Below are 16,153 nucleotides of genomic sequence, written 5' to 3'. Positions count from 1 at the left end.
GTAGACATTAAAGATATGGGGTAAACCTTTCAAAAGTGCCTACATGATTTAAGAGTCTAAGCCCCATTTTCAAAAGGGACTTAGATGCTTAAAAGCCTCTCATTGTCAATGGGAATTAGGCTCCTAACTGTCTACATCTCTTTTGAAAATGGGATGGAGGTGCTTTTGAAAACTTTAAGCCCCCTCCCTGCCCACTCTGAGCTGACTCGAGCCAGGGTATAGACTGCCAGGCTGGCATGAGGAGATGCACTTTTCTTTCCGTACACCAGCAAGAGTGACTCCTTCTCTCAGCATTTAGCCTGCTGGCAAGATATCTGTATCTTTTCTAAAGCATAGGTTTATGGCAAGGGCGGGGGCAGGTCAAACTTTCCAGGAGGCATGGCGAACCATGCCAAATTTGAGTGAGTGGTGTTGAGATCTGGCACTTGGGTTCACACCACCTCTCAAATTTGGCCCAGCTGCCCCTCCATCATGTTTCACGGTGTTGCAACACCAAACTAACATGTGGGTTACTGTTTGTGGACCTCCCAGAAGAAGAGAATCTTTAGGAAGGGTTTTGCACAAGTACAGAATATCCTTTTCACTACTGTAAAGGGCGTGGGCTAGGAGGTGAAGGGCTCCAACTAAAAATGTTAAAGGGAGGGAGATGATTCAAGAAAGAACCCTTGTTCTAAAGCGTGTGCATGTGTTTTTACATTTTAATAATGTCCATTTGCTACCAATTCAAGTCAGGTGCTACAGGTGCCATAGGAGTGTGCTATGAGTGCTGCTAATTGTAATGTGACAAATGGTACCACAGATAACTCCATCACAAAATCACACACTACATAGTAAATACAACTGGACATAATCTACAGGTCTCTCTATATATACATTGTGCATGCATACACGAGCACACACCCAAAACTACATTAAAAGAACATTATTAAGATTGCAAAGTCAAAGGCTCAAACGTTCTGAAAACACCAGAATTAAGGCTGCCTGTGCAATCTTAATTCAGCTCCACTGTGCATACACATTATGATACAGTATTTAATTACATGATCACATACTATTTTTTCCACAGGATCTCTGCCTCACTCAGTGAATCTGGTGGTCACCTAATGACAGCTATTTAACCTCATTGTCTAACGTATAGCTTCATCCCTTATACACTGCATACTATTCAAACCCTGGTCTGAAGATAGAAATTATTAATTTCCCCATGAACTTTGCACAGATAACCTTAATTCTGGCATTTACTAACTTTTGAGTGCTTGACTTTGCAACATTAATAATGTTCTTCTAATGTAGGTTTTTCTGATGTGTGTGTAATTTCCTAAGTCTTAAAACAAAACAAAAAACAAAAAAAACCAACCCACACCTGACAAAAGAGGAATGGTGAGGTTCAAGGATCTTAAGGTCCATTCCAGACTCTGTGGGAGAGTGTGCTCTTGCTGTCACAGACTCTTCTGCCCATTCCCCCTAGATTTAAGCCCTTCTTCTCCATTCCCTCCACCCTACTCCTGCTGCAACCCTGGCTCCTCATCCCAGTCCCATTCTCCTCACCTAGTTAGTCTTAATCTCCAGTTCTCAGACTGCTCATCCCTGTCCCAGTCTCCTTGTCCAGAGAGTCTCAGTTTCCCTCACTAGCTCCTTGTCTAATCTCTCTCCCACCCTCCAGCCCCTGGCTTTGAGTCTTCCCCCTTCTCTCCATCTACATTCCCTGTATCCATGGGCTCCCAGTCTCCCTCCCTTGGCTCCTCATCCAATCTCAGTGTCACCCACATCCCCAGTTTCTTTGCCCAGCCAGTACCAGTTCTCCCCCTACTCCTCAACAAATCTGTCTTCCCCTCCTCCCACTTTCTTCCCCTCCCCACTGGTTCCCAGTCTCCTTGCCACGTGAGCCCCAGTCTCCTTGTCCAATCTCAGTCCCTACCCCCTTTCCCTCCTCAGTTCCCAGTCTATCCCTTTGTCTCCCAGTCCGAGTCTCCCAGCCAGTACCAGTTTTCCCTCCTCTACTAGCCTTCAATCTCAGTCTCTCTCCCCTCCCGGCTTCTTGTCCCAATCTATCTCCCACAGACAGGTTCGGCTCTTTCCCCCTCTGTATTCATATCAGGCAACCTGCTTCTCCATGCTGCCTGAGCCAAGCTGTGGGGACACCAACAGCACAGGAGAGACTGGCTCCTTGCTTTCAGTTCCAGTTCTGCTTTTGTGACTGACCAATCAAATTGAGTCCGAGGTATGCTTGTTTAATTTTTTTAATTATATTTTATTGTCTAAGCTAAATGCAAGTCAATAAATTTCACTTTTGTTGATAGTCTGTTTCACTGTTTGGCTCTGAGGCACTACAGTATTGTTGTATTTGGGTTCAGAGCATAAGAGAATGTTTAAATTACAAAAAACTGTTTTCTCTGAAATTGAAAACACCAAAGGAAAAAACAACTATCCCTATTTGCTCTTACAAGTCATCCCCTGAACATACATACCTTTTTGTTTTTTGACAAAACATAAATGTTGTTCCTAAACAAAGCTGATCAGTCCCTTTAAAAACACTTCTATACCATAATAGTCAAATGTAAACAATTTAAGTACATAAAATATGTACTTACATCTATGAAGGAGGCATTGATGTAGTCTGTATATTCTTGACCTCTTTTCATTGAAAGAATCACTCTATTAAAGTCATCTAAAAACAAAAACAAAAGCCACATTATTAGTTTTCTTTTGCTGATCATAGATTAATTGCTTCCTTGTACTTTCACAGATATAACAACAAAATTCCCTGTCTGAAAGAAAACAAGTGGCATGAGGCTTGGTCCTGTAAGTCAATGGGGCTGTTCAAATGAGTAAGACTATGTGGAATCAGGTCTTACATTTAAATTGAATTCAGTGAACGAATTGAAAAGCACAATGAGTATTCAGTAACATGATTTTTGTTTGCCAAACAGTAATTCCAAGCAAAGTCTGAGAACTATATTTTCACGTACAGATATTACAGTTTTCATATACAACATACATGAGTCTTATTGATGTACAGTGTCTAAGAAGTTACAAAGCTAAATTATTTCAGTCAGTCCTGAATGATGTATGAATTTCACATATTTTAAACTGAAACTAAAACACCAAAAAGCACAACTAACTGCAAACAGACATACTAAATGTATAAACTATATGTCACTTCATAAGGCTGATCAAGAGGAGGAAAGGGTCCCCCTCAGAAACGAAGGCCCCAACGAGAGGGGGAGGGAGCATTCCCCCCCTCCCAGCACATAGGGACTAACTGAGGATGGGGTGCTCCCCCTCAGGGCTCCTATGGGCACTATGGGGGATGAAGGGAACCCTTTCCCCCTAAGTGAGTAGCTGGGGCAAACCCTGTGAATTAAGGATTGGGGAGGCACACCAAGAATTAATTGAAGTTATGCATGCTGTTGCAATAGAAGCTGTTTCAGCTGCAATGCAAGGGTTAAAGGTTGCTACAGGACAAGCAGAGCTAGACCAGGGAGATGAGTGACCTCTAGGACCCAGCTGGCAGAGCATGAGAATGGCAAGACACACAATCACTGCTGGTGAGTGATGAGTCAGAGGGGTGAGTTGGAACTACACCAAGGGGTGGCTGAGGGGCAGGAGAATTCAAGGGAGAGAAGGTAATAGGCACCGCTGGAGAGCACGGTGCTGCACACAGGGGAGAGCCTTGCAGCAAGGGTGGGGGAGGGGGAGGATGGTGGCTATGGGATCAGTGATTTTAACCACCTCTCTGTCAATGCTGCAGTTTGGGGATCTTAGAGGGGAAAGTGATGTGACATGGGGGGAAATGGCCTACTACTCCGGATACAAGCAGGTATAACAGGGTTGGATGGGTTTGTGCTTTACAGTGAAAGGGGTTTAATTTTCTTTTTCTTCTGAATAGGAATTTGTTTCTTTAATGTTTTATATATTTGCACACATCTATAGTGATACCTTAAAATCAATAAATAGTCTGTAACTCTAAACACAGTAAGTTCCACAGTCTTTTCTAAGAGTTAAATTCGCAAATTAGTTTGTTCAAATTTCAGCCCTAGCAGGGGCACCGACTGGTGAGCTCACCACAACACTGTTGTCTTCTTTTGTTAATGGTGTTTACTCATTAAGGAATTATTACAGCAGTGAAACAATTTGTCATATTTATAACTTTAAGTACGTATAAAAGATATATAAAAGATAGCGTGTCTTACATGGAATTATCTGGATGACTCTGGCTTTCCTCATATTCGCTGGCAGATTGCCAGTTCTCATGTTTTCTTTCATTATTCGAACATTTGTTAATTTCTACAGTGAACAACAACAAAACAACAGTTAGGATTTGATGTATTGCTGGATTAAACTGAAATACAATTGAGGGTATATGCTTTGTAGTTGGGTGTGAGAATACTGAGTATCCCTCTGTTTGTTGATGGAAGGTCGCTATGGCCCTAGGTGTACTTTGAGTGAACTAAGAGATAGTCTTGACTTCTTGAGAGTCAGTATATAGTCCAAGACCATTAGGAGAGTGGCAGTGAGGTGGCAAAGTTTGCAGATGATACTAAACTGCTCAAGATAGTTAAGACCAAAGCAGACTATGAAGAACGTCAAAAAGATCTCACAAAACTAAATGATTGGGCAACAAAATGGTAAATGAAATTTAATGTGGATAAACGTAAAGTAATGCACATTGGAAAAAATAACCCCAACTATATATACAATATGATGGGGGCTAATTTAGCTACAACTAATCAGGAAAGAGATCTTGGAGTCATCGTGGATAATTCTCTGAAGACGTCCACGCAGTGTGCAGCGGCAGTCAAAAAAGCAAACAGGATGTTAGGAATCATTAAAAAAGGGATAGAGAATAAGACAGAGAATATCTTATTGCCCTTATATAAATCCATGTTACGCCCACATCTTGAATACTACGTTCAGAGGTGGTCTCCTCATCTCAAAAAAATATATACTGGCATCAGAAAAGGTTCAGAGAAGGGCAACTAAAATGATTAGGGGTTTGGAACGGGTCCCATATGAGGAGAGATTAAGGAGGCTAGGACTTTTCAGCTTGGAAAAGAGGAGACTAAGGGGGATATGATAGAGGTATATAAAATCATGAGTGGTGTGGAGAAAATGAATAAGGAAAAGTTATTTACTTGTTCCCATAATATAAGAACAGGGGCCACCAAATGAAATTAATGGGCAGCAGGTTTAAAACAAATAAAAGGAAGTTCTTCTTCATACAGCGCACAGTCAACCTTTGGAACTCCTTGCCTGAGGAGGTTGTGAAGGCTAGGACTGTAACAGGGGTTTAAAAGAGAACTAGATAAATTCATGGAGGTTAAGTCCATTAATGGCTATTAGCCAGGATGGGTAAGGAATGGTGTCCCTAGCCTCTGTTTGTCAGAGGGTGGAGATGGATGGCAGGAGAGAGATCACTTGATCATTACCTGTTAGGTTCACTCCTTCTGGGGCACCTGGCATTGGCCACTGTCAGTAGACAGGTTCCTGGGCTGGATGGACCTTTGGTCTGACCCAGTATGGCCATTCTTATGATCTTATGCGAGTAGCAGATGTTGGTAATTTGCCTGGAATTACACCAAATCTGAAATCTGGTTTACTTTTGCAAGTAAGTGTGACAGGTAGCTGATTTCTTACTGTGTAGTAACACTTTCTGTACCTCCTTGGAGCAGAATCTATGTGTTGGAACCAGGAAGGAGCCAGGCCTTGAACTAGAGTATCCATAGGTTGGGGGGGAGAGCGCGTCCTTCATTGTGTGAGAGGAGGTATGGAGTGGATTGCAGAGGGATCATTGGACATGTTGCCAGGAGTGACAGGTAAGGGTACGATGTCTGTCTCGCCCAGGTGGGAGCAATCAGTATGACGTTTGCTCTCTCTCTCTCTCTCTCTTTATTTTTAAGAGGACTTTTGATAATAGAGGGAATGGGGGAAAGGCATATAGAAGCCCCTTGTGCCACAAAAGAATGAGGGCATCCCCTGAGGAGTGTTGTCTAGGGCCTGCCCTGGAGCAGTAGCATGGACATTTCTTGTTCAGGTAAGTGGTGAATAAGTCTATAGTCAGTGTCCCCCACTGTCTGAATATGTCGTATAGTACTGCTGGGTTCATCTCCCCTTCATGGTCATGTGGGAACTTGCAGCTGACACTGTCTGCTGTCGTGTTCTGTGCTCTTGGAAGGCAGGCTGCTGATATTGTAACATTGTGGGAAATGCACCAATTCCACAGCTTTAACGCTTCCACACACAGAGGGGGGGCGATCTGGGGGTGGTTGGGCCCATGGTTGGCCATACCATGGTGGTTGAGGAACAGACAAAGGATATGACTGAAGGGGCCCGGGTTGGTAATGGGCACTATAAGGATCACGGGAGGAGTGATGGGAGATCTTCTCCTGTTCACTATCCGATTCTTTACTAGAGAATGGAAGTATTTGACCAATGGAGATTCCCATGTTCAAGGTATACTCTGCTCCGGGGCCCCGATACCGAGCAGGGGAGACTCTGGTATTTCAGATACTGCAAGGTTTGAGTATGTGAACTCTTGCGGTGCTGTCATACTCGTTAACGACAGCAGTTGTTGTTGCTGGATCGATGGCACTGAAGGGATCAGCGATCTGGGCCATACCGGGCACTCTGAGGCTGGATGGCATGCCATTGACAATGCCGAGGCTAATGCCCACACTGGCAGTGTCTTCCCGGAGGCGGTGCAGTCCCTGTCCTTACCTTTCCCTGTCAGTACTATTGCTTTGGTGCCTGTGCCCATCAGGTCTTTAGGTACATCAATAGTACCTGCCACACTGGATCCTCATGAGCTATGGGTACAGTGTCTGTATGGCTTTGGTGCCATTGGTACTGATGATACCAAACGTGCCAGAAATCTTTTTCAGCTAGTCTGGGGCTCACTCTGGGGACTCATGGCTCTCTTTTTTGAAGCCTTACATGAGGGGTCCGCAGTTGTCTCCTCAACTTACAGTCCTGAGATGTCGAGGGCTATGGGGAAGATTCATGCCGCCAGGGTGACTTCTGGCACAGGTCCAGGGATGGTTGGAGAGCCGCCTTCATGAGGAGGAGTTTTAGTCTCAATTCTTGGTCCTTCCAAGTTCTGGACTATACTTGCTGGCAAATTAAATTGCAGGGGAAATGTGGCTTTCCCCGAGGCAACAGATGCTGCAGGAATGTCTGTCCGCTACTGGGAGGGCCTCTTTGCACAAGAGGCACCTCTTAAAACCTGGTGAACTAAGCATATCCCATGCAATCCCCAGACAAGGAGAAAAGTTTTCTTTGCTTTTCTTTTTTTTGTTTAGGGAAAGAAAAAGAACTAGAGAAACTCTAAGACTAAGAAAAGGACTAACTAGCTATTTGAATTCTAATAGAGTTAATGATCTGATGAATGGACTGCTAACAGCTCCGTCTCTAGCCGGGGGGCGTTTGAGAAGGAACTAAGGGGGGGTTTGTCCGCACAACGCTGGTGAGTCTTGTGGCAGAGCAGGAGGGGGAACTGCATGTGTGCGGGCTGAACGGACACTGCTACCAAAGTTCTCCAATCAGCAGAGCAGGGACGCAAGCGCACCTACAGTGGAGCACCCATAGGGACACTACTCGAAGAAGAAGTAAACATTATTCAACACCCTCAGGGAGTAGGTCTGCTGACTAAGGTGGTGTTATTTTTAGAGGTCACTTTTCAGAGGAGAATCTCACTTCTCCTATGAAAAAAGATGAGGGCACCACCACATTATAATATTCTCACTCTTGAGAGTTCATACATGAAAAGCCTCCCTCATCTTTCCCATTACTGGAATAAAACAGAAACAACTGAGCTGCTTAGTTCTGACAGTTTTCCAAACATGTCATACTTTTCTCTACATACCATGTTGTCTTTTTGGCCTGATCCCTAAAATCTTGAGGCAAGCCCTCTTCTTTACTTACTTTAAATTCTTCCTCTACCCCTGTTTTGACAAGATGTGGTGTTGTGGTGTGCGATGCTTGAAGGTGCTTTTCTAAGGAGGACACATCTAGTTCTGTGTCACCGTAGAGGTAGTATTCAAGTAAGGCTTGATAAATGAATGAATACTGCATCTGGAATGAATAAGCGACAAGCACACTAAACATAAAGCAATTAAATACAATTTAACAAAATCTGGCACATGCATTTTGCTATAATGGTTTCCCATGTTTTAGGCCATTTTACTGATTAACAGAGCCAGACTGTGGCTGTAACAATGGCTTCCTATTAGATCATGCACATTCTGAACTACAGGGGAACATGAATGGGAGGAGTACAGCAGTAGTCCTTCAAAATTTGATTTGGAAACTAGTCATAAAGGACTGTATTGTCATAACCCTTACTTACCGCCTATCCTCACACCCCCTGTTACTCTCCAGCTTGCCCTACTCTCGCTGTGATTCCTGCTGTGCACGAATGAGGGGAGGAAGTACTGGGACATTCACCAGTGTTTGAGAAACAAATGTATTGTTTGTTTCAAACATGATAAATGAACAAAAGATCACAACAGATTTATGCTTACTTACATCAGTCTGAACCATCTGTGGGCGCTGATTACGGATTCTTGTAACAAACTCAAAAACATCAACTCTCTGTTCAGCATGCATCATATCTAGTATGGCATCTATCACTATAAATGTGCCTGTTCGACCCACGCCAGCGCTTAAAAAGAAGAGAGACACATAAGTGAGCCATGAAGTCCAGATAGATTGCTGCAGTAACCCACAGCTGGTCCAAATTTTGTTTACATTGGACTGAAATCCACACTGGTGTTACATTTCGTAACAATTCACTTTTGATTTTAATAGTGATATTAGTAGAGCAGGCTGAAAAATTTTGAATTTCAATTTTTTTCAGAAAGCTTTCACAAAAACGTATCCTTTCATTGAGGAGCATCAGAGCTGGTTGAAAAAATTATGATTTTTCAATTTCTTTTAAAAGGAAAAAAGGTACAATTTTCCCCCCAAAATGTTTCCCATTTTTCAACCAGATCTAGAAATTAGATCTAAGATAAAGCATAGCACATGCTAAATCTGATTATTGAATCTTTTTGGTTTACTAATACTGAAGTAACATGTTTTATGTCATACATCAGTTGGCAAATGTTAAGCCTTTTTTAAGTGCTAAGGTTTTCAACGTGTCCATGCAAAAATATTATTGTTTTTAACATGTCTTCCAGTTGCCACCAGAGGGAGCAAGATTATTACAAATGATACAATCATAGATGATTTTCAGCTCTTCCTTTCAGAGGAAAAGGGAATGGCATCCTGTGTTAGGCATTAACAACTTTCCTCTAACCTTCTGTTTGCTTATTTTACCCTGTGGCTATTAAAATGTCATAGTATCACCTTCTAAAAATGTAAATGTATTTTCCCCCCAACATACTCACAGATTCAATCTGACTTTCATCAAAGAAAAATTTAGTTTTAAAATAAAGTCAGAAATATAGACGCCATGAAATGAATGTTTAGCTCATAAGACACTGATGTGCAATTACGAGGAATCTAAAATATTCTTTGAGAATTGATGAACCATCCATGGCTCTCGAGAGCTAGAAAATATTTTTTGCTATTAATTATAGCAAAAAATATGGGGGGAGGGATAGCTCAGTGGTTTGAGCATTGGCCTGCTAAACCCAGGGTTGTGAGTTCAATCCTTGAGGGGGCCATTTAGGGAACTGGGGTAAAAATCTGTCTGGGAATTGGTCCTGCTTTGAGCAGGGGGTTGGACTAGATGACCTCCAGAGGTCCCTTCCAATCCTGATATTCTATGATTCTATGATTCTATAGTATTTTCCACAGAAGTCATGCCACCATATTGCAAACACTCGAAGTTTTCTCAAAGACATACTGAACAGAGAGAACATAATTATTACCATGTATATGGTATATGTGCGTATATATGTATATTTTTTTCTGTTGTCTGGTTCCTGAGTATTACAGTATATGGTAAGGGGTTGGAGTTTCTTTGATTTATTGTATTTTTAATTATGCCACATACAGAGTTCAAATAAGCTCCCGTTATTATTTTCAAATTGGTTTTATAATATGTTATATAAATGATGTGTGATTATATATTCTTTACACACACCTTTGCACGTGCACACACAGTGTCCTTTTTTGTTTGAATAGAAATTCATGCTGCCTGAAAATCTTAATCCCTTAGCATGGTCTGATGTAAGTAAAGTAGAATGATTCACTTAGTACTAATCGCAACAAATTCCACTTGTGGGAATGCTGAAATGACAAACTAAAACCAGCTGAGCTCCTCATTGATAATGACGTGTCACAAAACACATTATCCTTATAATAGAGAGACCCGTGCCCATAACCACCTTATGTCTGAAAGATTCCTCCACAAACAACATTTAATTTTCTGATTGGTGTGGCGCTCTTCTTACTTGCCTTTTCATCACTTACCTTAGTTTGAAGGCTCTGATAGCTGCATCACATTGATCCTCTCTCCCTCATCGGTCCTATCTCTTTCCCCTCCTACTCCTCTCCCACCCATCTCCTATCACCTTTACAGGGGTGAAAGTAAGGCGGTACGGGCCGGAACGGCGTACCGGTAAAAAGTGGCCGCCGGTACCGGCCCGTACAGCTGACTTTAAAGCGCTGCCACGGCAGTGCTTTAATGTTGTTGCCCCTCCCCGCCGGGGGCCGCCAATGCGGGGGGGGGGGAGGGGGAGGGTGAGGAGCAGCTGCCCCGGGGCTCTGGCCGCCAGTAAGAGTTCAATTTTACTTTCACGCTTGCACCATTACCACCAAATGGTTATCTACTGACAGAATGGCTTCCACATTTATGACTAAGTTTAACTTCCCTACCTCTGACTTCCTTCTATTAATATTTCAGCTCCACCTTTGGGCTCCCTCCACTTCTCACTCTCTCCTACTTTCTTGACTCAGAATTTACCAGACATTTTCTTGTTCTGACCTGACTTGTCTCAGAATTCCCCCTCTCTGAATATGGCTTGTTCATTTTCAGTTTGCCTTTCCTCCATCCTGTCCATCAATCTTTGCTCTCAGCCCTCTGATTCCCTTGCTCCCTGATCTCTCTCCCCTCCGCAGACTCCATGAGCTCTATTTTCAGTGCTACCTTCTTTCTCTAATATTATGAACTCCTTCACTGCCCTCTCTGCCCCAAGAATACTCCACTCTCTTTCCTCAGTTCTGCCATCTGTCTCTTTCAACATCTCCTCTCTGATTGACTTGTCTGTCAAACCCCTGGTGATTCTTGGACTCTTTCTGAAATCTTTTTCTCAGCCCTTCCTCCTTAACTTCCCTCCCTGATCAGGAGAGTGGCATTTAAAAAAAATGAATGATATAATTTGTCAGAAACATTCCCTTTTTCCTCCCTTCTCCTTGTTCTGCCAGCTTCTCCTTCATTTCCTCTAAATGCTGATTTAGCTTAAAACTTTTTGAATATCATGTTTGTTCTGGTCGAGCACTCTGTGTTTAGCACCGAGAAATACGGTGTTACTCATTATGGATGAGTTTCCCTTTCCTTTTTCCAACAATTCAATGGCATCATATCCTGGACTGCAAAGGAAATTAGATGCCATGATTTTCAGTCTACATTTTTCAAGCAGTATGAAAGTACCAAATTAGTCCAAAACACTGTGACTCACAATAGTGCTATTGCGGTGCGCTTTGGATTTGGACCATTATATTTAGATATCTGCTTTTTTTTTTTAATTACTCTCAGTGCCTTGTGTGCATTTTGGTGTCAATTAGATTAAGAATAGAATTTCCTGCTGGTGAAGAATAAAGCATGTCCCTAGTATTACTCTGTATAGAACATCTGGGCAAAGGAATATAAAAAATATGGATGTCTCAAAGGGGAAAATCATGAGAGATAACTAAAATCTTCTTTTTCCTTCTAAATCTTAAAAAAACCCCTTTTGTAATGTACATACACTCAAGAGAACAGAAATTCTTACCGAGCTACTAAGACAGGAGTTTTTCTGACGAACAATGAACAAAAGGATGGCAGATGCCTGATAAAGGAATACACGCTGCCCCACATTGAAGAGTATGTTTTAAAGCCTCTTGAGAATATTTATAAATATCAAACATGAGTAACTGAAAACAAATCAACAGACCAAAAATAAAAAAGTGATTTCCTTAAAAAAAACCCACAAAGCCACTTATTTTATTCTAATCTTAATTAGATATATTGTTCCTTAGAAGAGACTATTTCTTGCTTGATGTCTAAAATACAGCAGTTCTGAATGTAAAAGTTGTAACATTTGTTTTGAACTTCTACAAAAACCTGATCTATTTTTGTTCATTTTTATAACACATTTTTCAATGGTTTATCATTAACCCCTGACTGGCAAGAGGCTCAAGTGTCTGTACATGAATTGGAACACACTCTGTATTAGTATGTAGTAATGGAACATCTAGACTGCCGACATCATAGTGTTAAACAAATTATCTCAAGTACAAGTCTACATGTCAGCATATCTAGCACAGAGTGGGCAAACTATAAGAGCAAACAACAATTCTACTGTGAGAAAACTGGAGGATGTATTCTCTGAGGAGCATTCAATGGCAGAGTGAACCCATTTGTTACAAATCTGTTTTTCTGACAGGGAATATGTTGATGTCATAGATTGCCTATCACTCTGGGAACAACAAACTGAAGTTTCAATATTAAAATGAGAGAAAAGGCAGAATTTTTGAATTCATTCCTCTCCCTGGCTATGATGGAGCCTAAAATACCTTTGCAAGTTCTGACTTTTATGCAAACTATGGCATTTTCAATGAAGAGACAGAAATATAGTTTTGACATACACAAAGCACTTTACAAATCGTTAAAGCTCAAGAAGACAGAATGGTTTAGAGTGCATACATACCTACAGTGAACCACAATTGGTCCAGCATGTGAAGGATTCAATGTTTTGACTTTTTTCAGAAACTTCAGCATCCCAATGGGTGTGAAAGGCACACCAAAATCAGGCCAGCTGGTAAAATGGAGCTGTGTTACAAGCCTTGGAACTTTACAGCCATCATGAAGCTGCTAGAAACACACAAAAAGACTGTGAGTGTGACATTTTATGTCCTATATTAAGACTTGCAAACAGATTAGTTACCATAGTCTGACTAAGCCATATCCTTGCCATTTAAATTTGAGTAGCACTAGGGTACAGTTCATGAGAAATGAGATTCACAATTTCTATTAACCATGGGCCAAATCCTGAAGTCCTTCTTCACTTCTTACTCCATCCTTACTCAGACAAAAAACTCTCACTGGAGTTAGTCTGAGTAAGAACTTCAGGATTTATACCATTGAGAGATGCAAGATGCCAAATTATCTATGAACTGCTTCATAACAACACAAATAAGGATGGGGACATACATCTGATACTGGTACATCATCAGACTCAGGATACTATACCACATGAAGCTGAGACTGCTCTAATAAAATATAAACTTACAGGATTCATTGTATCTTTTCTCCTTTTATTTTTAATTTACATTTTCAGTGCTAACTATTAAAGGTACAGCCTTGACAGCCTCGAAGACCCATGTACTCTGTTTAAGCACAGAACAGGAGCAGCACAGGCAATGGCAATGAAAACTCCACCAATGTTTTCCAACCATGATCTGGAGGAACCTCCTCTTGGGCTAAAACAGTAAATTCAGTCTCCGTGCTCTATCAGTCCTTGACCTCTTTGTCAGACCCCCAAGAAGGCTGCTAATTAGCGCCAATTAATACATGAAGACTTTTCCACTTTGAACTGGACAAAGACCACCAGTTTGTTTCATAAAGGCCACTCAGTCTCCATCAACTGGTGACCAAATGTTATCACCACTAATATGTTCCATAGTAAAATTGGAGATATGAATCTACACGTGAAAGACACCAAATACTACAAGCCATCTAGACTTCCAGCTATTTCCAATCCAGAAGAATTTTATAACTTTTTTTTTGGCTATATTTTTCAGACAGCTTCCTGGCCAAGAGTTCTTTTAAATAAGAGTCTTAGCAGCCTTTTTCATATGGCCCTTGTTATACTTAGACATGCTTGAATGGTCTTCAGATTAGATTACTCTAGTGTACTTTATACAGGGACTGCTCAAAAGCTACAATTAGCGGTGAATGCAGCTGCCCGTCTGATTAGCCGTGTAAGCTGCCAGGAACATATTACATTATCAGTTTTCTGAAAGCTTCACTGACTCCCTATGCATTTCCAAGTGACTCTGCTCTGTTCAGCTGTCCGTAGTTTGGGTCCTGGCTACTACTACTAGTAGTAATAAATAAATCTATGGTGGAACCCAAAGGCCCTAATTGAGATTAGGGCCCAAAGTGCTGGGTTCTGTACAAACATGCAAGAGAGACAATCCCTGTTCAGAAGGGTTTAGACCACCCGAGAAATTGCCCCTCTCCCCATGTGGCAACTCACCAACTGCCATTAGCTGGGGAAATTCTGCTCACAGTCCTTAGAGTTGAATATCTGGCAGCCGCTGGTAGGGTACCCAGATACCTCACTTGCCCTCAAGAACCTTAACTGTTAGTCTTCAAGGCAAAGTTAAGCCCAAACCACCTCTTTACTCAGGTTTTTAGGGTGATTATTGACTTGGTAAATGATGTAATGGTGGATGAGAGTCTCCCACAGCTGATATTGTTCAGCAAGTTATGTATATTATTGTGACGGAGTGTGTGTGTCTCCTCCCTGTTTGACCCAGGAAGGTGATTAAATCCCTTCAGTGGGCAGAAAGGAGGAAGCTAGTTCTGAAAAACTGCATGAGCAGTCAGATCTGGGGAGAAGAGCTGGCAGTTGTTGCCCAGTAAACATCCAGGACGTGGAACTGACGACTTCGGACAAGATGGAAGGAAGCTGCCCTTTGTTTTGGTTTATTTGGATTTGTGGACAAGCTGCCACAGGACTTATTTTCCTCTGCCTGAGACTAGAATTTTTTTCTCCTTTTTTGAGACCTAATTTCAAGGGATTGTAACCTTCCTGCAGGGACGGCTGGTGGTCTGTTGCAGTTGCTTTTAATACTGTTTGATGGCCAGAGATGATGTGAAGGTGCTTTATAAATACATAAATAGTCCACTCAGTTCATTTTCGTTTTGCTGGGAAGCAAAAAGTTCCAATAAGAATGAGGACTGGAATGTAACAGGTAGAAGAGGAGAAGAATAAAACAATACTTAACATGGTAATTTAAAAAGATGCAACCTTGCTGCAGTTCTAAGGCCTAGTCTAAATATTAATGTTGCACTGATTAAATTAAACTGGGTTTTTCACCAGTTTAACTAAATCAGTTTTTAAAAACTGATCTTAAGTTAGACAGGTAAAAATTCTTGTGTAGACAAGGCCTTAATCCCTCTGAAAGCATGCTAAGCAAGCCACTAGTGCATTTAATTTATATAGTGAAGGTTATTCTTGGCAAGAGAAAAGATTACACAATTAGAATCTTTAAAAAAATAAACTTAGTAAAACAGCAGAAGGAGGTGTGGGCAATACAGGCCAGATTTTCTGGCCTGCTCAGGCAGCGCAAAAGGAGGGAAGACTGACCATAACTCTGCAATTGAGGGTGTCTCACAGCATAAATGGAGAAGTCAATTTATATGTTTCCCCTCACTGCACTCCCTGGTGCACGGGGCATGTCAAGAGAGGGAAGGAGGGGTGGCCAGAACACAATGTACTCCAGCTATCCCCAGATGATGTACAGTCCCCAACCAGTGCTGGGGCCAGGATATGGCAGAGAATCAGGGAGCTCTCCTCTTTGCCTGTGTTTGGCCCTTCATGTGGGCTGTGATAAGACCTCTTCCATCGCTAGATAATTTTAATATCTTTTACATTTTTAATGATTTAAAAACTTTCCCTAACTTCAAAAATATTTTTGCACAAAGGAGGGTAAACACACTCCCACGTTCCTCCAAAATAACACATAATCAACGTGGGAAGGGGGGTGGAAAATACCTTCCAAGAGTGGTTACCTACTCACAGGATCCAATTTGACTGATCCCTCTTTAAACTTAAGTCCCATACAGCCCAAACGCAGGCAAAGAGGAGAGAGGGTTACAGCTCCCACATTCTCCTGTACAGCCATCAGTATTTGCATAATTAATTCTCTTTTACTCCAATAACTCAAGTAGAAACGGATTCCATGAACTTACTGCTCTCTTAGTCTACATATATGTTTC

At 41.7% G+C, this 16,153-nt stretch overlaps 1 protein-coding gene across 2 annotated transcripts in view; it reads right to left on the bottom strand.

Annotated features, from left to right (window-relative positions):
• The window catches only part of PTPRE (protein tyrosine phosphatase receptor type E), an 87,086-nt gene that overhangs the window by 28,322 nt on the left and 42,611 nt on the right, over positions 1-16,153 (bottom strand). The window contains exons 10-14 of one of the 2 annotated variants that reach the window (XM_065407196.1): positions 12,855-13,018; positions 8,524-8,659; positions 7,921-8,070; positions 4,194-4,287; positions 2,592-2,668 (exon numbers count right to left, since the gene is read on the bottom strand). In XM_065407196.1, the coding sequence (XP_065263268.1) occupies positions 2,592-2,668; positions 4,194-4,287; positions 7,921-8,070; positions 8,524-8,659; positions 12,855-13,018 (621 nt within the window). The remainder of the gene's footprint in view (positions 1-2,591; positions 2,669-4,193; positions 4,288-7,920; positions 8,071-8,523; positions 8,660-12,854; positions 13,019-16,153) is intronic. The other variant, XM_065407198.1, reaches the window with a different exon arrangement.

Source organism: Emys orbicularis, chromosome 7 (assembly GCF_028017835.1).
Source record: "Emys orbicularis isolate rEmyOrb1 chromosome 7, rEmyOrb1.hap1, whole genome shotgun sequence".
Classification (NCBI taxonomy): Eukaryota; Metazoa; Chordata; order Testudines; family Emydidae; genus Emys; species Emys orbicularis.
The sequence above is the reverse complement of the archived record's forward strand: the minus strand, read 5'-3'. Positions and strand labels throughout refer to the sequence as shown.